General features: G+C 44.5%; 1 protein-coding gene across 3 annotated transcripts in view; it reads right to left on the reverse strand.

Moving 5' to 3' along the window:
* The window catches only part of ezh2 (enhancer of zeste 2 polycomb repressive complex 2 subunit), a 108,774-nt gene extending 85,293 nt beyond the window's left edge, over window positions 1-23,481 (reverse strand). Inside the window, exons 1-2 of one of the 3 annotated variants that reach the window (XR_015078405.1) lie at window positions 22,981-23,481; window positions 6,450-6,628 (exon numbers count right to left, since the gene is read on the reverse strand). Coding sequence is in view for 2 of the 3 variants with exons in the window: in XM_085988080.1 (XP_085844206.1) it covers window positions 6,450-6,566 (117 nt within the window). In the remaining variant the exon portion in view is untranslated. The remainder of the gene's footprint in view (window positions 1-6,449; window positions 6,629-22,980) is intronic. The other 2 variants (XM_085988080.1, XM_085988079.1) reach the window with 2 other exon arrangements.
* Between the last annotated feature and the right edge of the window lie 608 nt (window positions 23,482-24,089).

Genomic DNA, 24,089 nt, shown 5'->3' on the forward strand with positions numbered 1-24,089 from the left:
TGCCTTGGGATGTTTTCTCTACTATAAAAGGGGTTAATAAATTTCAAATTGTTGTTGACTTGATTCATCTTTCCCAGCTAAAGGATGTTGGATGCCTCAGGAAGGTTAGCTTCTCTGTCGATCACAGGGTTAGATTTGAACTAAGCAGCTTTCAGTGGCCAGGGTACACGTGCAGTGAGAATTCAAATTAAACAATTAATCAAATTAAGAGGTACAAACTTTCCAATGGGAAGTGTTTATTTTGCTCCATTTTGATTCGAATTAGCTGAACATTTAAAATGTGTTTATTCAAATTATCAGAAAACTGTACAGTTGGAAACGCCAAATTATTTGAAAGTTTGGCAAGAGATTGAATAAATTTCAATTTATTGTCCAACAAATTTAGAATGGGCATTAAGGAAAAATGTAATTACTCAAAAACTGGTACAAACAAAAACGTCAGGATATCGTAATACAAATTACATGGCAAGATAGGAGAGTAATGGCCTAGGAGAATAAGCTACAATTGACCTATTCTCATTACTGAATTTTCTCCAACAACTTGCATTTACATAGCTCCTTTAATATAGTAAAACTTCCTATGTAGCATCATCAGACAAAATTTGACACTGAGCCAAATAAAGGAGATATCAGGACACGTGACCAAAACTTGGTCAAAGAGGTAGGTTTTAAGGAGTGTCTTAAAAGGAGGAGAGAGGAAGAGAGGTTTAGGGAGGGAATTCCAGAGCTTAGGGCCTAGGCAGCTAAAGGCCGTCAATGGAAGGGCAAAGGAAATCAGGGATGCACAAGAGGCTAGAATTGGAGGAATGCAGAGCTCTCCAAGGGTTGTAGGGCTCAAGGAGGTTAGAGATGAGGAGGTGCGAGACCATGGAAGGATGAGAATTTTAAATGCGAGCTGTTGCTGGACCGGGAGCCAATGTAGGACAGTGAGCACAGGGGAGATGGGTGAATGGGACGGTGCGAGTCACGATAAGGGCAGCAGAGATTTTGATGAGCTGAGGTTTATGGGCTGTGGAAGATGGGAAGCCAGCCAGGAGACCATTGGAATAGTCAAGTCTGGAGGTGATAAAAGCATGGATGAGGGTTACACCAGCAGATGGGCTGAGGCAGAGATATTACTGGAAGTAGGCAGTCTTCGTGTTGGAGAGGATAGGGGGTCAGAAGCTCAACTCAGGGTCCAAAAGGAAACCGAGGTTACGAACAGTCTGGTTCAGTCTCGGACAGTAGCCAAGGAGGGGGATGGAATTGGTGGCTATGGAATGGAGTTTGTGGCGGGGGCCAAAATCAAAGACTTTGGTCTTCCCAATATATAATCTTATATTACTAAGCCAATGATTTTGAAATGACTGGGGCACTCAAAATAAAAAGTAAAAATTTGGCATGATTGATACAAGGAGCGCAGATATCTCGAAGGGATTGTGGGGCTGGAGGAGATTACAGAGATAGGGAGGGGCGAGGCCATGGAGGGATTTGAAAACAAGGATAAGAATTTTAAAATTGAGGCGTTGCTTAACTGGGAGCCAATGTAGGTCAGCGAGCACAGGGGAGATGGGCGAACAGGACTTGGTGCGAGTTAGGACACGGGCAGCCGAGTTTTGGATGACCTCAAGTTTACGTAGGGTAGAATGTGGGAGGCCAGCCAGGAGTGCGTTGGAATAGTCAAGTCTAGAGGTAATAAAGGCAAGGATGAGGGTTTCAGCAGCAAATGAGCTGAGGCAAGGTCGGAGACGGGTGATGTTACGGAGGTGGAAATAGGCGGTCTTAGTTATGCTGCAGATGTGTGGTCAGAAGCTCATTTCAGGGTCAAATATCACGACACCAAGGTTGCGAACAGTGTGGTTCAGCTCGACAGATGTTCAAGAGCGGGATGGAGTCAGCAGCTAGGGAACGGAGCTTGTGGTGGGGACCGAAAACAATGGCTTCGGTCTTCCCAATATTTAACTGGAGAAAATTTATGTTCATCCAGAACTGGATGTCGGACAAGCAGTCTGACAATTCAGAGACCGTGGAAGGGTCGAGAGAAGTGGTAGTGAGGTAGAGCTGGCTGTCATCAGCACGCATGTGGAAACAGACAGTGTGTTTTCAGATGATGTCGCCAAGGGGCAGCATGTAGATGAGAAATAGGAATGGGCAAAGGATAGATCCTTGGGGGACATCAGAGGTAACGATGCGGGAGCGGGAAGAGGGGCTGGTGCAGGAGATTCTCTGGCTACAATTTGGAACCAGGCGAATGCAGTCCCACCCAGCTGGACGATGGTGGAGAGGCGTTGGAGAAGGATGGAGTGGTCAACCATGTCAAAGGCTGCAGATAAGTCAAGAAGGAAGAGGAGGGATAGTTTACCTTCGTCACAGTCACAAAGGATGTAATTTGTGACTTTAATGCGAGTTGTTTCGGTACTGTGGCAGCGGCGGAAGCCTGATTGGAGGGATTCAAACATGGAGTTACAGGAAAGATGGGCACAGATTTGGGAAGCGACAACACTTTCAAGGACTTGAGAGGAAAGGGAGGTTGGAGATGGGGCAATAGTTTGCAAGGACTGAGGAGTCAAGGGTTGTTTTTTTGAGGAGCGGGGTGATGATGGCAGATTTGAGGAAAAAAGTGGTACAGTACCCGAGGAGAGAGAACCATTAACAATGTCAGCTAACATGGGAGCCAGAAAAGGAAGTTGGGTGGTCAGCAGTTTGGTGGGAATAGGGTCAAGGGAGCAGGAAATGGGTCTCGGACAGGATGAGCGCGGAGAGGTCATGAGGGGAGATTGGAGAAAAACTGGAGAAAGATGGGAGTTCAGGGCTAGGGCGGGGAGGGGGTACCTGAGGGGAAGTTTGGCCCGGTGAGCTAGAGGAAGGAAGGGAATTGTCAGAGGCAGCTGAATGGATGGTTTCAATCTTAGAGACAAAGAGGTCTATGAGCTCCTTACACTTGTTGGAGGTGAGGGTGGAGGAGACAGGGGAGATGGGTATAAGACGACGGTTAGCAGTGGAGAATAGAAGCCAGAGTTTATCTTTGCATTCCAGAACGATTCTGGAATAGTGAGCAATTTTGGCAGACGAGAGCAGGACCTGATAATGCTTTATGTGGTCCAGCCAGATCTGGCGGTGAATGGCTAAACCAGTTGTCCGCCATACCCGTTCAAGTCTGCGTCCCTTGGGCTCGAGGGACCGAAGACGAGAGCCGTACCAGGGGGGGGGAAGAAGAAAGAGAGAGAGAGAGAGAGAGAGAGAGAGAGAGAGAGAAAATGTTTTAATAGGGACAAGGGCATCAAAGGTGGTGGTGAGGGTGTGGTTGAACAGATCAGTAGCTGCAGAAATGTCATGGTGAACGGAGGGCCAGAGGCTGAACAGTTGTGATTTCATAAGTGCCGTTGTAACAGAGTTGGAAGAGTTTTTTTTCCAGGGGCGGACATAGAAGGAAGTAGGGTTGCGGGGGGGATGTGGGTGGAGAGCGATAAGAGGAAGTGATCAGAGATGGCCTTATCCGCGATTGACACAACGGGAGTAGCGAGGCCACGAGAGACGGCAAGGTTGAGGGGGTTGCCATGAATGTGGGTTGGGGAGTTACAGGGAACTTTGTTATATCCGGCATCGACGGGACCGAGCTGTTGCCGATCTATCAAAACTGCCGGACATACCAGCGTTAATGCTGAAGCATACGGAGGTTTTCATCTCCGTATCTGACAACAAACACTGTTGCTTAGCAACAGCTTCTAAACAGTCGGCCCGTACCTTGGAAGCGTCTCTGTAGCTTAGCAACAGCTTCAGAGAGACTTTCCAGAGCCTGACTGTTGAAAAAAAAAAGCCACGAGAAGAAAAAAAACCTAACAAAATGGCTCCTGATTTCTGCCGGTAGATCGAGGTTTCCGGACACACAACCTCCGGATAAACCAAAGTTTCCTGTAACATGGAAAGAGACTAAGGGAGGATAGGAGGCTGGTGAACTCAGAGGAGAGAGAGCATGATGAATTGAGATGGAGGTTGAAATCACCAAGGATGAGAAGTCATTCGGTGCAGAGGCTGAGGGAGGAACGCAGCAAAGATATCTTGGTAATAACATTTTTATGGTACTTGGGTGGGTGGTAGAGAATGAGAATTTTAAATGAGAGATGAGAGGGGTGGAATTGGTGAGATGCTCAAAGGAGGAGAAAGTGCCAGAGGAGTAGGGGGACGAAGGTGTGATTTGGTGATGAGAGCCACACTGCCACCATGGCGGTCTGGGCAGGGCAAGCGGTGGAAGGTATAGCCAGGCAGGGAGGCTTCATTTAAGGGTAAGGTGTCATCATCCCTCAACCAAGTTTTCGTCAGGGCCATGATGTCGATGCAATTATCCACGATGAGCTCATGGATGGCAAGGGCCTTGCTCACAAGTGAACAGACATTCTGGAGGGAGATGCGAAGAGGGTCGGTGATGGCTGACCCACTGCCAGCGTCCACCTGGGGGGGGGGGGGGGTGAGTTGGACGTGGAGGCGATTGGCAAGATTAGCCCCCATTGGGCCCGCTGGGCGGGAAGGTTGGCGAGAGAGAGAGAGTAGGATGGGACAGTTGGGGTTGCTGCTCGGGAGGAGGCAGCGATGAGTGCCTCGTTGGGCCCTTCATAGGATGCCAAGAGAGGCACAGAGGGAAGCTCTAGGCTTATCTAAGAGGGAGTCAAGCCTGGGATGGCGGCAGGAGAGTAGGATGGCCAAAGAGTAATGAAGGATTGAGGTGGGGGTTTGGGAGGGCAGATTATCCGAGAGAGGAGAGATGAAAGGAGGTAAGACAACAGGAGAGCACAATCAGGGAGGGATAGAGAGAAAAGGAAAAGGGGGGAGAAAAAGTGGAAAAATATTGAATGGCTCGGGTCCAGAGCGGCAGCCGAAGTGCACACGCGAATGGACGCGGGAAAAGCTCAGGTTACATAGGCCTGGTCATGTAGTAATTAATGGGATACATATTTCCTGGTAGCAAGGAATAGGTTGGAGACAATAGATGGGAAACCAGGGTCAAAGTCAGAGGTCGCATGGAGGGACAAAGCCAATGTAAGCAGGATGGAGCCGGCAGAGAGCATTGACGAACCGCTGTCCAAAGCAGGCGAGTGAAGTCCAGAAACTATTTGAAGGGTAGAGAGCTCGAGGATGGAGGTTATTGCCATAGGAATGAGAGTCGGCAGCGGTACAGAAAGATGATGGCAAAATTGACCAATACACTAATAAAGCACACATTGTGCATGGCTAGTGTTGACAAAGTGTGCCAATTACAGTAGGAGACAAGTGTCTGGAATTACAATTCACAAGTGTGACTTGCATAGGGCAACTTTTATGCATTCTGAGAGTCTGCTACTTCATTGGGCATCTTCACACAAGTCCCTGGAGGAGTACTTAAATCCCAGGCTCAAGTGAAAGAGAGATGCAGAATAAACTTCTTGCAGCAATTTTTAATCAACAGCTGATTTTACGGGTAAATTTTGTGCTCATTTTCCAGAATTTTATGCTGTTTAAGTAGCTATATGACGACAGATGAGGAGAATTTTTTTCAACTCAATTGTTGGAATCGAATGCTCTAATTGAAAAAGGTGGTGGAAGCTGATCCCTTACATAACTTTAAATGGGAGTCAGACAGGTAGTTGAGGGTGAGGAACTTACAGGGTTACTGACAAAAAGCAGAGGTGTGGAACTAAGCATAACTGCTCTTCTAAAGCCATTATGAAGAAATAATTTGAGTGGCGCGATTAGAGCCGTGGCACAGTAGCTGCTGCTCCAAGATTAGAGCTTGTAAAAAAGTGCTGAGCAACTGAATTGGTTGATTCTATGAAGAATTAGTTTTGAATTGCCAGTATTCTTAATCTATATTAACTTGATGATAAAATCAATATGGTTAATGTAATACATAATGGTCTTTTGAACCAATTAGAAACAAATGGTTGGATTTTTTTGCACCATGGACATATTTAATGAATCACGCTACACATTTACAGGAAACTTTCTGGTATCCGGCATGGACGGGACCGACCTGGTGCCGGTTCATCAACAATTCCGGATAACCGAACGCTATAGTAAAAGATACGGAGCTCAGAGCTCCGTATAAAGCAACAAACCCCGTTGCTTCAAAACAATCGGCACAAGTTGCAAGCATCTCTGTAGCTTAGCAACAGCTACACCCTTGCACAGCAACAAATGGAGTAAAAAAAGTAATAAAAGTTACCTGAACCGACTCCTGAATTTTGCCGGTGGATAGAGCGTTCCGGTTATTTAGGGGCCGGTTAATCGAAAGTTTCCTGTAATATGTGAAATCTTACACACAAGACTTAACTATATATAGGTAAATAAATTAAGAGCACCCTCTCCTGGTCCCAGAAAAGGTTGCAATTAAAGTCTGGCTGTGCCAGCATCTTTTCAATATTAACAGCCAATTGTTACGAACACTTCCAAATCATCTAAGCTTCTTTAAGTCATTCAAAAAACCTGTAGTCCTTTACCTTAACTTCATCTGCTCGTCGAAAGCGCTTCAGCTGTCGGAGACGCATATATTCAGATTTAACCCGCTTTCGCCAGCAAACTGGTCCTTTTGTAGATTTCTTACCAGTAAAACCCATGGTTACTTGGTAGAGGTATTTTTCAACACTGAAATATTTGCACTTCCAGCCAGGAAGATGTCCTGCAAAAAGAAAATAGGCATGTCACAACACAGACACATATATACACATTCATACATCGGTCTCAATATATTAAAAAAGTCTTGCATATGGCATGAACTTCCTGTCCACAGAAGCTTACTTCCCATGTAATGATTTTTGTATCATTGTCGATGGCAACCGCCCCCCCCCCCCCCCCAACCAAACGACAACATTTTTAAAATGGAAAAAGTATATCTGCTGGTCATATATTCATTAGGTAATTCAAGTCATCCAGCCCCACCTGCATTTTCTTTTAACACCTGATTTGCTCTTTTTGCCCACAAATCAGTCATTGAAAACTTTCTTTTTCACCTAATGATGGGGCACCTGGGTCTCCTCCTTTGAAGCCACCTATCCCGCCCACTCCACCAAGTTTGTGGCCATCCAATTTTGGGCCTCAGCCCAACAGTCCTTTTTGCTTTCTTTGGTGGCCTCAAGCTTACTAGACACACACTTTGCTAGCTGCCAGATTGCCATTGTGGTCATCTCGTATTCTAGTTATTAGGGTGGTCAGGCCTCGAACCCCACCACTACATTCTACTTTGACACTTCAGACCCCACCCACCCCCTTCCACTCACTGACATCCCTTCTTGTCCCTAGCTTTCCTCCCAGCGACTGCAACTCATGGTAGCTACGCCACCACTGAATTGTTAAACAGCAAAAATTCTTTGCAATGCATTTAAACTCATTATACGAATATATAGGACCATTAGCTAGCTAAGTGCTTTAGCAAATAGTCTTTTTTTTAAAAATCAAAAAACTTAAAACAGGCAGTTACTTTTTTTTTTTTTAAACTTACCTTTCACGTCAGGCCAGGTAACGCAACAAAATCCACAACCTGGGGGGGTTGGGGGTGCACTTAGTGATTATATTATAAAAATCTACAGTATTAACTCAAGTGCTGTAACAAACTTTTTAACTTTATTATAAGAGGCGTTTTGTTTTTTCAAGTTACCTTTCACATCAGTGCAAGATCTGCCATTTGAGTGTGGCAGGAAGAGAAACCAATGTCAATACTGTTAATTATACTGCTTGGATAGGCAATTACCCAAATGTGACCATAAATGAATTAGGGATTACAGGAAACTTTCTGATATCCGGCACTGACGGGACCGAGCTGGTACCGTACCATCAAAAGTGCCGGACATACCAGCGTTAATGTTGAAACATACGGAACTGAAAAGCTCCGTGTGAATCAACAAACCCTGTTGCTTAGCAACAGCTTCAAAACAGTCGGCTGCAGCTGCAAGCGTCGCTAGCGGAAGCTGTTGCTATAGCTACAGACCTTGCAGTGCCTGACTGGGGGGGAAAAAAAGCAACGAGAACTAAAAAAACGGCTCCTGATTTTTGCCGTTAGATCGAGTATTCCGGACATATAACCTCCGGATAAACCAAAGTTTCCTGTAAAAGAATAAATGCTGAATAAGAAAGGAAAGACATTAAGAAAAGCTTCCTGAAAGGAAATAGCGCGAAAGTGTCCTTCAGTGGGCTGACTGCTGAACAACCTGTTTACGACAGCCTTCCAGTTCAGAAATTACGGTTTTTCTTAATCTTTACGAATTTCATTCATTTTTTTCACAATTTACTAAATTTCACACATTTACCTTTTATTTGTATTCTAAATTATTTCTCCAAATTCAGCTCCCCACACAATTTCTCCTGTCAATGTGATCTCGTAGAACTGACTGAAATTGTATTCGGATTTCTATTCAATTTTATTCAAATTTGGATATATTATTCAGCTTCAATTTGTAATATTTTTTCGGCCTAAAGTTGGCTCCCCGTGACTAAAAATAGCTTCAGACAACTGTAGGAATCCACCAGGATTTAAAAAGTGCCTTTCCAACTGTGTCAACTGCAAATAAAGGACATGCATTTTTCTTTATATTTGGAATTTTTGATGAGAATTCAGTGAATAGCAGACAAGAAATTACAAATGTGACCATAGGTAGTAAATTAGTCAACCTAACTGTGAGGAAGAATACTCGCCAAATTAGAAGAAATCACATTCTGGGCCCCAGGCCACCAGAAAGTGACAGAAGATCTACTTTATTTTACCTTTTTTTTTTTAAAGTTACATATAGCTTTAAAGAAATATCCCCTGGGGTAGTTCCACCACCTCTGACATTGTTCAGGCGTGATTTAACTCTTGTGGCTCAAAACCTCTCCCTATTATCACTCCCCTAACCTTGATAATTTTCTAGATTTTATATTTTGTTATAATTACTATTCTTTGGTGACTTTTATCTCTTATTAGCAATGGCTCTGCTTGTGTTGTATTAATCAAACCAGTAATGATTCAGCCATTTGCTGTCCTGAATGACCTCAAACAATTGGTCAATCTGTCTAATTTGACTGACTAAACCTTTTCCTCATTTCTAATCTCAACTCTTACACTGTTATCTGTCACATCAATGCCCTTCTGACCACTGTCTTATTTGTCTTGTACAAAAAGAAACACATGATTTAACACTACAAGTCAGCCAACTGAGAGTCTTTTAACATTGTTTACTGCTCTTGCTGTTCTGACCCAGTGCCAGTGGAATAACTGATCATATACCTAGAGGCAATGTCACTGCTATTCTAGTAGGCTTTTCTGCTCGTCAGATCTGGACACTACATCTTAGCTCAGTAAAAGCTGCCATTCTGCTGTCCCATAAAATTCTCCATCACCCTAGTGTCCATCAGTCCAAGGCATCTCAAGCCAACTTTTATCCAATTACCACTTCATGCAAGTCTGTTATTGAAGCTGATAAATGCAACTTTATCGTAACACCTCTTACCTTTTACAGCTCTACCTTTAGTCCTCACCATCTCCCCAGCCTCAAATAGATCTCCCACGTCTCTTTCATTGTTAAAGCTGTATCTTCACTTTCAATGCAAGTATTTATTTTCCTCTCAATAACTTTGCTCATCCTAGACTTGAATAAGCTCAGATGAGGAGTGTAGCAGGCTTAGCTTGATGACCTCCATGATCAAATAACCAGTCAATGTTTAGGCTCACAGATGAAGAATGGAAACTTGGAGTGTCACATCTGTTAACATCTATGGAACAGTACTCCCACTAGAATCAGCTCCTTCAAGAGAGGAAAGAAAAAATCACCCTGTCTAGCATAAACATATGAGGACATTGTACTTAAGTACACATTATCCATCCATATTTATAAAAGGCTTGCGTCTAACTTGTTCAAACTTATTCATAAAACTAGCAGATCCCAGGCATGACAATTGTGACACTGAGAAAATCAGAACACAAGTGAGAAACAGGAAGTGCACACAGATGCAAGACTTTCAGTATACATCATATAGCTAGATGGATGGCGGGAGATTTATACATACATGTGCATAAATTTTCTTTCAATCACACTTTTCAATTTTATTATTGACAAATTTCTTGCGGCTGATTAAGCCAGTAAGGCATCACACTACCAGAAATTATACACATGTTTAACTGTTTCCTAATTATAGCTTTAACAATGTTTGCAGTCTGCTCCATTCAGCAGCACCAGCACCTCTCCCTGGACTCCTCACTGCTGTACTTCTGTCTCTGCTGCAGCTCTAATTGCCCATAACTTTCCATTCCTTGCCTATCCCAAGCAATCCCCACCCAACTAAATCATGCCCTTAGTGCTGCAGTAGCCACTACATCTCCAACCTATTCCCTGCCTTACACACATGGGTCATGCTATCATCCCTCACTATCATGGCTAGCTGCCTGATCCCAACCAAACTCATCTCAGCAAAGCACTGTCACATCTTCCCTCCTGTACTCTCTGGCCCAGCTACACACTGCCTCTCACCGCAGAGCTTAAAATAAACATTCCACATCAAAACCAATACGAAGCAAAAATTAGAAGATTAGAAACAAATACAAAACCCTTAACTTTCCACCTTTACAAGCACACATCTCCACCATTAGACATACAAACTTGCCTGTCACATTTCAAGTATAATACTACAAAACAAAAAGCACTAGTATTTATTTCCTGTGTTTTTTCTCATCTCTGACATGAGGATCTACCCAATACCTATTCGCCTCTGTCTTCAGGAAGGTACTGTACAGGAAACTTTGGTTTATCCGGAGGTTGTATGTCCAGAAACCTCGATCTACCAGCAGAAATCAGGAGCCGTTTTGTTAGGTTTTTTTTCTTCTCGTGGCTTTTTTCCCCCCCAACAGTCGGGCTCTGGAAAGTCTCTCTGAAGCTGTTGCTAAGCTACAGAGATGCTTCCAAGGTACGGGCCGACTGTTTACAAGCTGTTGCTAAGCAACGGTGTTTGTTGTCAGATACGGAGATGAAAACCTCCATATGCTTCAACATTAACTTTGTATGTCCGGCAGTTTTGATAGATCGGCAACAGCTCGGTCCCGGATATAACAAAGTTTCCTGTAATTAGACCTTTTGCCACATTACAAACAGCCATGCTTAAGCAGTGGAATAATACATTGTCTGTTACACTCCTATGTCCTTGTAAAAATAAATCATCATCTGTGAGCAATGCCATGACAATCCACTAGCTACAAATATAAAAAGATAATTCTTGTGTGTATTAATTACAAATTATGTTTATGGTATGGAGCATTTAATTGATAAGTGAAAGTAGAACATAACGACCTTTCTTTACTCCCACCCAACTAAAACCAGACATTATCAAATGCTCCCAGGTCAGGCAGGGCATGAGTCAGTGAAAGTGCGGAGAGGATCTTCCTACACTGCAACCAACCCCAATGTCAGAGAGTGTCACTACTGTGCAACTACACCAGCACTATCTTATTTTACCTAGTCCTAAAGGAATCAGGCTGGTATAAAATAAAACTGGACAGCCAGTGCCAAATTTACATTTCACTATGAAAAGCCCTGGAGCGACTGCATCCAGATGGCTCCATGTTCAGTGCCATCATAGACAGATGTTGCAGTTCCAGAAACTATAAAAAAGTGCACTTAGAAGAGTTCTGTAATTCCCAACATCTGATTCTACAGAAAGAACCAGGATTATAAACAAAAAAGGTTTAACCACAAAGCTGTTTTCTTGCTGTAATAAATCAAATCAAAAGTACCTTTGAATTATAGTCACTGTTGTAACGTGGGGCAATACAGCAGCCAATTTGCAGACAGCAAGGTCCCAGAAACAGCAACATAGAAACATAGAAGAGAGGAGCAGGAGTAGGCCATTTGGCCCCTCGAGCCTGCTCCACCATTCAATGAGATCATGGCTGATCATCCAAATTCAGTACCCGGTCCCTGCCTTCTCCCCATACCCCTTGATCCCTTTAGCCTTAAGAAATATATCCAACTCCTTCTTGAATATATTTAATGAGTTGGCCTCTACTGCCTTCTTTGGCAGAGAATTCCACAGGTTCACCACTCTCTGGGTGAAGAAATTCCTCCTCATCTCTGTCCTAAATGGCTTACCCCTTATCCTTAGACTATGACCCCTGGTTCTGGACTGCCCGACCATCGGGAGCATCCTTCCAGCATCTAGTCTGTTTAGTCCTGTTAGAATTTTATATGTTTCAATGAGATCCCCTCTCATTCTTCTAAACTCCAGCGAGTACAAGCCCAATCGACCCAATCTCTCCTCGTACGTCATTCCTGCCATCCCAGGTATCAGCCTGGTGAATCTTCGCTGCACTCCTTCCATGGCAAGAACATCCTTCCTCAGATAAGGCGACCAAAACTGCACACAATACTCAAGGTGTGGCCTCACCAAGGCCCTGTACAACTGCAAGACATCCTTGTTCCTGTACTCAAACCCTCTCGCTACGAAGGCCAACATGCCATTTGCCTTAACCGCCTGCTGCACCTGCATGCTTACTTTCAGCGACTGGTGCACAAGGACGCCCAGGTCTCGTTGCACTTCCCCTTCTCCCAATCTATTGCCATTTAGATAATAATCTGCCTTCCTGTTTTTGACACCAAAGTGGATAACCTCGCATTTATCCACGTTATATTGCATCTGCCATGCTTCTGCCAAATCACCCAACCTGTCCAAGTCATACTGGAGTTTCTCGGCATCCTCCTCACAGCATACACGCCCACCCAGCTTTGTGTCGTCTGCAAACTTGGAAATATTACATCTAGTTCCCTCGTCCAGATCATTAATATATATATAGTGAATAGTTGGGGTCCAAGGACCGATCCCTGCGGTACCCCACTAGTCACTGCCTGCCACTCGGAAAAAGAGCAGTTTATTCCAACTCTTTGCTTCCTGTCTGCCAACCAGTTCTCTATCCAAGTCAATACCTTGCCCCCAATCCCATGTGCCTTAATTTTACACGCTAATCTCTTATGCGGGACCTTATCGAAAGCCTTTTGAAAATCCATATACACCACATCCACTGGTTCTCCCTTATCTATTTTACCAGTTACATCCTCAAAATTCCAGTAGATTAGTCAAGCACGATTTACCTTTTGTAAATCCATGTTGACTTTGTCCGATCTGGTCACTTTTTTCCAAGTGCTCTGCTATTACATCCTTTATAATGGACTCTAGCATTTTCCCCCACTACCGATGTCAGGCTTACCGGTCTGTAATTCCCCGTTTTCTCTCTACCACCCTTTTTGAGCAGCAATGAGGTAAATAACCAGAGAATCTGTTTTTAATGGTTTTGGTTGAGGCTTAAAGATTAACTAGGACACCAGAAGAACTCATCTCTTCTTTGAATCGCGCCATGGGATCTTTTCCATCTACCCGAGAGCTCAGATGGGACCTCAGTTTAATGCCTTAATCCAAAGATGGCACCGCTGAGAGTGCAACACTCCCTCAGTCAGCCTGATTTATGTACTCAAGCCTCTGGAGTGAGGCTTGAATCAATGAGCTTCTGACTCAGGTAAAAGTGCTGCCATTGAACCAGAGACTATGATAATAAACACATTTTATTAGTATGCAGCAAATACACAGCAACGCAACGCTAGTAAGTCAACAAAAAATAATAAAAAATACAGAAAGCTGATGCAGTCATACAGAAATCTAATGAACTTGTGCACTGCCGGAGTCCGTTCACAGACTCCAGTTTGAAAGCCTACAATTTAAAAGAAAGTCAAATAACAATATCCATTTGTTCAGACATAGGATTTTGAACACCAACTCAACAGCTTCTGTACACATTTTGTTGCACATTGAAAGGAGTGATACTCTATCACCAATACTGAATATAGTTGCAGTCAGTATAGAAAGGTGTTCAAAGTCATAGAAACATAGAAGATAGGAGGAGTAGGCCATTCGGCCCCTCGAGCCTGCTCCGCCATTCAATGAGATCATGGCTGATCATCCAAACTCAGTACCCTGTCCCTGCCTTCTCCCCATATCCCTTGATCCCTTTAGCCTTAAGAAATATATCCAACTCCTTCTTGAATATATTTAATGAATTGGCCTCAACTGCCTTCTGTGGTAGAGAATGCCACAGGTTCACCACTCACTGGGTGAAGAAATTCCTCCTCATCTGTCCTAAATGGCTTACCCCTTATCCTTAGACTGTGACCCCTGGTTCTGGACTCCCCCGCCATCGGGAACATCCTTCCTGCATCTAGTCTGTCTAGTCCTGTTAGAATTTTATAAGTTTCAATGCGATTCCCTCTCATTCTTCTAAACTCCAGCGAGTATAAGCCCAATCGACCCAATCTCTCCTCATACGTCATTCCTGCCATCCCAGGTATCAGTCTGGTGAATCTTCGCTGCACTCCCTCCATGGCAAGAACATCCTTCCTCAGATAAGGCGACCAAAACTGCACACAATACTCAAGGTGTGGTCTCACCAAGGCGCTGTATAACTGCAGCAAGACATCCTTGCTCCTGTACTCGCATCCTCTCGCTATGAAGGCCAACATACCATTTGCCTTCTTAACCGCCTGCTGCACCTGCATGCTTACCTCCGGTGACTGGTGCACAAGGACACCCAGGTCTCGTTGCACTTCCCCTTTTCCCAATCTATTGCCGTTTAGATAATAATCTGCCTTCCTGTTTTTGCCACCAAAAAGTGGATAACCTCGCATTTATCCACATTATACTGCATCTGCCATGCATCTGCCCAATCACCCAACCTATCCAAATCATACTGGAGTTTCTCGGCATCCTCCTCACAGCACACACGCCCACCCAGCTTTGAGTCGTCTGCAAACTTGGAGATATTACATCTAGTTCCCTCGTCTAGATCATTTAAAAATTGTCATTGGAAGCACAAATACACTTGCTAGAATAAGTGGTCTAGAGGCAGATGTGCACCGATGCCAAGCCCTACAGCTGTAACTTCCCCCTCCTTCCACCCACCCCTCTATCACACATCTGAACAGCCTAATACAATATTCAAATCCTAGGCACACATGACATGACAAGTGCCTACTTGGACAATGTATTTGTGGGCTTCAAGAGTCCACAGAACCATATCACAAGTGAGAAATTTGGAAAGATGTAAGGATTTAAAGTTAGTAAAAGCAAACCGTATTGGGCAAATTAAGGGGATTCCATTTCAATCTCACGAGTGCTGGTTTTTAAAACATCTGCATACTCAGCTTGTGAATCATTTTCTTTCTTTTTGCTCAGTTATATTCCGTCTCTTTTGCGAAGCTGATCTTTGCTTTTGAAAGTTCCAATCAGTAATATTTTGTAGAGAAATTAACCAGGAGACAAGCTTTTTTTTAGTAACTGTGATAAGCAGCATGACTATAGTGCAATCTAACCTACAACACTGCTACAGGATGAGCCACGCTTGGAACCCAACTAACAGTAATTATAATCTAAGGTAGGAGAACTGGTATAGAAATATTAAAAAGGAGCATGTCATGTTTTATTCAGAATAGTGTCAGTAGCCAGTATTCAGACAGCTATTGCACAACGTTACTGGTCTCCTCTGCAAGTGTGCAGGAGGAAAATTTTAACTGTGACTAATCACTATGTAAAGAAATGATGAGCAGTAGTAAAACAGAATGTTCTTCTCTACCTACACTGAACCATTTCAGCACAAGTACCGAGTCATCCTTGGCATTTTAAAACACCTTCAAGTACTTCTGCATAAAGCATCCCCCACACCAACACCATCAGCTAACCTTATATGGTTTCCTATTGCAGAGACTTTAAATGTTAACCTATGCTGAGAACAAGCTTAAATGAGTATGCATTACTACACTCTAAAGGGAGTGGGGGCACAACCAAAGTGGGTCCACCCGACATGTGCCACCTTCGTGCTACATTTAAAAAAACTAATCTGAACACAGTACTATACTGTGGTAACCACAAGCAACCCTTTTAGAATGATGGGGGAAAGTAATCCGGTAACCAGACACCAGGAGGATTACTGGAGAAAAACATATAGTACATGCAATTGTGAGATGGTTAAAGAAAAAACTTGCTGGGAATCTGAAATAAAAAACTGGTCACAATTTACTGGTCTCTCTCTCCCAGGCATTAATCAACATGTTGAGTATTTTTTTTAAAAAGTCTACATACCTGCATTTTAAAAATATATATTAAGTAGAAATCACAAAGCGTTATTAACTCAAATTCTCCATCACCTTGAAAGTTCTGGCCTACCCATGGTTGCCAACATAGCTTTCAGTATTGTGATCTTGTTGTCTATGCTACACCTCTGGAACTCTGTTCTCAAATACATTAGAGATTTCACCGGTTATCCCCTTGGGAGATTAACAAACCCATTCATGGGGTCTGGCACCAGACACTCACAAACAAGTTACCATTGCAAGGTTTTCCAGATATATGATCGTGACTATCTACTTAGTCTGTGCTGCAATTGATGGCTCACCCTCTGACTCATTGCACTTGACTCAAGGCACTGTTTTGTCATACACTGTTCCAGTTATCAACTTCTTCCCATTATCATACAAATCTATCTACTCTTTTGCTGATGAATTTAATCACCATTTTTCATCAACAGCTTTCAGATTAAAACACACGCAATGCACAAATCCTTTATGCCTTACATAGTACAGATGATGATGTCATTAAATATCACCTTCTCCATACCCTTTTGCAGGGCAATCAAAATTGAATTTCTTTCAAACTTTTGTATCTCTCAAATCTAAACAGCAGCTACTACCTTTTAGTATTATTTCATCTACTGATTAGAGTAAAGATGGGCATGTGAAATTTTCACACTTGGGTATACAAAAAAACAACAGTTGTTACTTAACAGAATGCATTTCTTCAAACCTGGGTTGAATTGAAGACAGCATTAAGCTAGAGCAAAGTACTAATGGTCATTGTAGTTTGAGATAATGAATATAGAGAATCACGTGGGAAGCATACTACATATTATCGTGAGGCTCGAGTGAGATATGACAAATAACTAAGTTACTGCAAAAGGGGAGAGAGAGAGAGAGAGTTTGCTGAGAGGATCTGGAATGCACAGCCTGAAAGGGTGGTGGCAGCAGATTCAGTAGTAACGTTCATAAAGGAATTGGATAAATACTTGAAGGGGGAAAATGTGCAGGGCTATGGGGAAAGAGCTGGGGAGTGGGACTAATTGGAGAGCTCTTTCACAGGCACAATGAGCCAAATGGCCTCCTTTTGTGCTGTCGGATTCTAGGAGATATGGGGCCAGTACTCAGATTTTTCAGAGTTCAGCTTCATAGGGAGTTAAGAATTGTTGAGTTGAAAATGTTTTGGCACAAAGAAGAAACTGAGCTTCAGGGAGGGGAGACGTGGAAGTTCAAGGTCAGATGCTGTAACCAAAGGTCTGATTTCCAGAGAGGGCAAAGGAGGAGGGCGACATTATGGAATTCCATTTTAGATCACAGGAGAAAATAAGGTCAAGAATGCCAGTTAGTGTTGTCTTTACAGTAACTCTCGCCTTCTTCTATTTCATCAATAATAAAGAAGTCAAGATCATCAATAAAGTCGGATACAAATGAGGGAGGCCAAGCTAGTTTATCCTTCCAGAGAAACTTACAAACGCCACCCATGTTAAGAGTACCATTTTCTGATACATAGGAACGTGAGTAGGCCATTCAGTCCTCGCACCTGTTCCGACATTCGATGAGATCATGGTTGATAGAAAAATAGGAAGAAGTAGCATTTAAGTTCCCTTTACATTTTTCTTCTTCCTCCAGGTAATTTATCTTGTATCTTGTTTTGAAACTTGAGTGAAGTCAGTAATGTTACATGAACTATTTAATATAATCACAATATAACACACTGCTGTGCAAAGTCCAAAAATCAGTTTAAATCCCACCTCCAACCACAGAACCCGTTAAAAATCTTGAAGCCCCTAAGGCCTACTTTGAGAATGCCACTGGGGCAATTAACAAGAACAGGGAGGGGAGGCACTATGAATTTAGAAACATAGGAATAAGAGTAGGCCGTTCAGCCTCTTCCTCCATTCAACTGGATCATGGTTAATCTGTGCCGCAACTCCATTTACCCGCTGTTGATCCATATTCGGATACCCTCATCTAATAAACATCTGTGAATTTCAATCTTGACAATGTCCTTTGACCCAGCACCGACAGCCTTGAGGGAGCAAGTTCCAGATTTCCAACACCTTGAAAAAGTGCTTCCTGATTTCACTCCTAACAGGCCTAGCACCTTATTAAGTCCTCTTGTTTTGGATTTCCCCCATCAGGGGAAATAGTTTCTTTGCATCTACATTAGAGACTTTTCCAAACTGAAATTCAAAGAATCACAAAATAAACCTAAATGATGATTGGACTTTAGGATTATGCCCAGTTAAAGTAAACCATATTCACAAGAGCTTTTGCTATTTCAAATTACACCCTGATGCATTTCAATATCAATGACCTATATTCAGAACAAAAAAAGCCACTAACTATATATAGAATATACAGTACAGACACAGGGCATTCGGCCCAACTAGACAGTGCTGGTGTTTATAGTCCACACTAGTCTTCTCCCATTGCATCTACCTCATCTCAGCCTTTCAGCATATCTTTCTATTCCCTTTTCTCTCATGTACTCATCTAATTTCCTTTTGACTGCATCTAAGCTATTTGCCTCAACCCCTTCCTGTGGTAGCAAGTTCCACATTCTTACTACTGAGTAAAGAAATTTCTCCTAATTTCCCTATTGGATTTATTAGTAACTATCTTATATTTATGGCCACTAGTTTTTGATTCTCCCACAAGTGGAAACATTCTCTCCACATCTACCCTGTCCAATCCATTCATAATTTTAAAGGCCTCTCAGGTCACCTCCAAGTTTTTTCTTTTCTAAAGAAAAAAAGCCACCATCTGTTCAATCTTTCTTGATAGCTGTAATTTCTCAGTTCTGGTACCATCCTTGTAAATCTTTTTTGCACTTTCTCCAGTGCTTCTATGTTCTTTTTATAACAACAACAACTTGTATTTATATAGCTCCTTTAATGTAGTAAAACGTCCCAAGGCGCTGCACAGGAGTATTTTAAGACAACAAATTTGACACGGATCCACATAAGGATAAATTAGGGCAGGTGACCAAAAGCTTGGTCAAAGAGGTAGGTTTTAAGGAGTGTCTTAAAGGAGGAAAGAGAGGTAATGGGGCGGAGAAGTTTAGGGAGGGATTTCCAGAGCTTAAGGCCGAGGCAACAGAAGGCACGGCCACCAAAGGTTGAGCAATTATAATCAGGGATGCTCAAGAGGGCACAAATTAGAGGAGCACAGATATCTCGGGGGGGGGGGGTTGTGGGGCTGAAGGAGATTACAGAGATAGGAAGGGGCGAGGCCATGGAGGAATTTGAAAACAAGGATGAGAATTTTGAAATCGAAGCGCTGCTTAACCGGAAGCCAATGTAGGTCAGCAAGCACAGGGCTGATGGGCGAACGAGACTTGGCGCGGGTTAGAACACGGGCAGCCGAGTTTGGATGACCTCAAGTTTACGTAGGGTGGAATGTGGGAGGCCAGCCAGGAGTGCATTGGAATAGTCAAGTCTAGAGGTAATAAAGGCATGGATGAAGGTTTCAGCAGCGGATGAGCTGAGGCAAGGGTGGAGACGGGCGATGTTATGGAGGTGGAAGTAGGCGGTCTTTGTTATGCTGCGGATAGGTGGTCAGAAGTTCATTTCGGGGCCAAAGATGACACCAAGGTTGCGAACAGTGTGGTTCAGCCTCAGACAGATGTTAGGGTAAGGGATGGAGTCAGTGGCTAAGGAACAGAGTTTGTGGCGGGGGCCAAAAACAATGGCTTCGGTATAGTATGGAGACCAGAACTGTGCACAGAACTCTCAAGTGCAGCCTGACCAGGGTCCGATACATGGTTAACATAACTTCAATACTTCTGAATTCTATACCACTAGAAATAAAGCCCTGTGCTTTGAGAGCATTTTTAATTGTTTTGCTGAGCTGTTAATGATTTGTTCACTTGTATCCCTAGATCCCTTTGCTGTTCTACTCCATTAAGTTTCTTATTTTCTAAGGTGTAGGTGATGTTTCCATTTTTCCTACCAAAATGCATCATCTCATATTTATCTGTGTTAAAGTTCATTTGCCACTTAACTGCCCAGTCTAATGCCTTCTTCTACTATGTTGCACTCTTCCTCGGTGTTAGCTATACCCCCCCCCCCCCCCCGGTTTGGTACCATCTGCAAATTTTGATATTTAGTTCCTTATTCCAAAGTCCAAATCATTAATGTAAATTATGAACAGTGGTCCTACCACTGATCCTTGTGGAACATCGCTTTCTACCTTCACACAGAATCACACAGAAACCCCACAGTGCAGATAGAGGCCATTTCGGCCCATCGAGCCTGCACCGACACATATCCCACCCGATCCCCGTAACCCCTACACCAACACATATCCCACCCTATCCCTGTAACCCCACGTATTTAATCCCCCTAACACTAAGGGTCAATTTATCATAGCCAATCAACCTAACCCGCACATCTTTGGACTGTAGGAGGAAACCGGAGCACCAGGAGAAAACCCACGCAAACACGGGGAGAATGTGCAATCTGAATAACTACCTCCAATTTCCACCCTTCCCTCACCTTCACATGGTCCATCTCGGACTCTTCCCTTCCCTTCCTCGACTTCTCCGTCTCCATCTCTGGGGATAGGTTATCGACCAATATTTACTACAAGCCCACTGACTCCCACAGCTACCTGGACTACACTTCCTCCCACCCCGCTTCCTGTAAGGACTCTATTCCATTCTCCCAGTTTCTCCGCCTCTGCCGTATCTGCTCCGACGACGCCACCTTCCACACCAGTGCTTCAGACATGTCTTCCTTTTTCCACAACCGAGGATTCCCCTCTACTGTGGTTGACACTGCCCTCGACGGTGTCAGTTCTATCTCCCGCACTTCTGCCCTCACCCCTGCCCCTCCCGGAACCACGATAGGGTTCCCCTTGTCCTCACCTTTCACCCCACCAGCCTCCACATTCAACGGATCATCCTCCGGCATTTCCGCTACCTCCAAAGTGAGCCCACCACCAAACGTATCTTCCCCTCCCCTTTCAGCATTCCGCAGGGACCGCTCCCTCCGAGACACCCTAGTCCACTCCTCTATCACCCCAAACAGCCCTTCCTCTTCGCCTGGCACCTTCCCGTGCAAGCGGAAATGTAACACCTGCCCCTATACCTCCCCCCTTCCCACTGTCCAGGGCCCCAAACACCCCTTCCAGGTGAAACAGCGATTTACTTGTACTTCTCGCAATCTAGTATACTGTATTCGCTGCTCACGATGCGGTCTCCTCTACATTGGGGAGACCAAACGCAGATTGGGTGACCGCTTTGCGGAACACCTCCGTTCAGTCCGTAAGGGTGACCCCGAGCTTCCGGTCGCCTGTCATTTTAATTCACCGCTCCATTCCCACTCGGACCTCACATTGTTCCACGGAAGCTCAACGTAAACTCGAGGAACAGCACCTCATCTTCCGATTAGGCAGTCTGCAGCCTTCCGGACTCAATATCGAGTTCAACAATTTCAGATCATAAGCTCGGCCCCCATTTCATTTTCTCTTGTAATTGTTCCACTCCTTTCCCCCCCCCTTTCCTTTTGTTTCTCTCTCACACCTGGCAGCTATCTTTTGCCCTGCCAGTACACTTTACACCTAATCCCAGCCTATCACCATCTTGTCTAGCTTCTAATCTCTTTTACTTCTTTTGTTTCTTTTATTCTTTTGTCCGATCGCAGCCCTGCCTCCGATCTAGTTTCTTTTCTTTCCAGTTTTGAAGGGTCCAACCCGAAACGTCAACTCAAATTTCTCTCCACGGATGTTGCCTGACCTGCTGAGTTTTTCCAGCATTTTCTGTTGTTATTTCGGATTTCCAACATCTGCAGTATTTTGCTATCACCCTTTATCCCCATCTGCTTTTTAATTTTAGCCAATTTGCTATCCATTCAGCTATTTGTTCCCTGACTCCACATGCCCTAACCTTTTTGTCATCAGTCTAGCATATGGTACCTGCTTGAAAGCCTTTTGAAAATCCAAGTATATGACACTGCTGCATTATCCTTGTCTACTCTTTGTTACCTCTTTAAAAGAATTCTATCAGGTTCGGTAAGCATAAACTTAAACTTTTGAAAATCGTGCTATTTTACATTATATCGTCTGACTCTAGATGCTCTAGCCCTTTTAGTATAGATTCCAGTATCTTTCCTATCATTGACATTAAGCTGACTGGTCTATTGTTCCTAGGTTTTGCTCTACCTCTTTTTTTAAATAGAGGAGAATCATACAGCACAGCCATTCAGCCCATCATGCCTGTGGCAGCTCTCCGAAAATTAGTCCCACTCCTCTGCTCTTTCCCCATAATCATGCAATTCCCCTCCCCCCTGCTCCCACTTGATAACTGTGGGGTTTGCTCACGATGTCCCTGTCACCTACCTACTGAATCACTATGCCCTAATTTAATTGTGAAAGGAGCAAGAGCATCTCCCGGGTACCGGGGGGAGGGGGAAAATCAACTTTTAATACATAAAGTTGATCCCCGATTCAGCTAGCTAAACTCGGCAGTTAATTAAAATGGGGAGTTGACTGGAAACACCGAGCCCTTCCCCTGAGCGAGTGACAGATTAAAGACTGATCTGCAGACAAGCTTGAGCGGATCAGTCCCTCATCAGCCGTCCCCATTAGTCAGGAGGAGATCGAGAAACAAGCCCCTGGCACCGGGCGCCTGTTACTCGCCCCTGCCCTCCCTGAGCCCGCGGGTCCTGGACAAGAGCCGGCAGCCACTCTGGCTCTGTCCCCGCGGTGGGAGCGGGCTCGAAGCCGCAGCTCACCCGCTGAGGGAAGCGGGCTTTCCAAACACAGCCCGCGAGAGCCGCCGCCGCCGCCCGTTTTATTTCAAACCCCGCCGCGAGCTCTTGGCGGAGGTTCCAGGACTCGCTGGTTCGGCAAAGACCGGGAGGGCGAGGGGCAGAGACTCTGGCCGCCTCGTTCTTACCTGCAGCGAGAAGCTGATCGGATCCGTCCCGTCCCGTCCCGTCCTCTCCCGCCGCTGCCGCCCAGCGCCGACAGCGGGGCCAACTTGGAGCCGAAACTTTGAGAGAGTTTTATCGGATGAGTTTGCCGCCCCGCTAGGTTGCTGTCAATATGGCCGTGGGGCCAGCACCCGATGCCTTCGCTGCCCACCCGCCGCTCTCTCCCGCTCCAGCTCCGAGCCGGGCTTTTACTCTTCTTTTCTTTCTCTCTTTTGTCTTCCTTCTCCGCCCGGCTACAGGGAGAGCGCGCGAAAACAGCGCGCCCAATCCAATCAAACTTTACTGAACCCCACCAACAAGGCGCGCTTCCATTGGTTGAGAGGCGCCGACTTCTCTCCAATCCGCAGGTGCCTCGCACGGGAGTGTGGGATGTGACCATGTGGTGCTCCTTTGTGGGTTTTCGGGGTAATTTTTCCTCTTGCTCCGTTCAACGTTGAGTAACTTGAGTTTCAGAACAGACAGTCGGGGAATTTGGGAGTGTCAGGATGGAACTACCATGAGACGTGGCGTAAGGAGAAACCGTGAATGCTTAGGCCGTGTGCGTGTACTGCTCAGTATCTCTGGCTGTAACGTGCAGCTTTCTATTTATAGTTACTTGTTCCCCAGACTGAAATCAAGACTCCGATGACCATTGGCTGCTCGGCGCCGATTGCTGCCGCCGTTGTATTTCCAGTTTTGGTGAAAGGTTGACTCACTTCATGTTCTGAACCCACTTTATATGTTTCAGATGTAGATGAGCATAAGATGAACGTTTCCTTTTTATATATATATATAAAAAATGCTGGCATCACATTTGGTGTGGATGACAATTGGGCTCAGAACCCCCTCCCTCCCCGGGGTTCGGGAGTTCCTACTCTTGTTTGCTATCCAGTGACTTCTGCTGAAAGGTCTGCCTGTGGTCAGGTCGTGATAGATTCAGGCTTGGCTGTGATTCTGTCTGTGGTCGAATAGCTTGACACTTTACTGGGCTCATGGGTGAAGAATGGCTACTTGTACAAGGTGGGAGCGATGCCAGCAAAAGAAAAGAAAGACTTGCATTTATATAGCGCCTTTCACGACCACTGGATGTCTC

This window comes from Somniosus microcephalus, chromosome 5 (genome assembly GCF_052327205.1).
Source record: "Somniosus microcephalus isolate GS21.2 chromosome 5, FLI_Smic_1.0, whole genome shotgun sequence".
Lineage (NCBI taxonomy): Eukaryota > Metazoa > Chordata > Chondrichthyes > Squaliformes > Somniosidae > Somniosus > Somniosus microcephalus.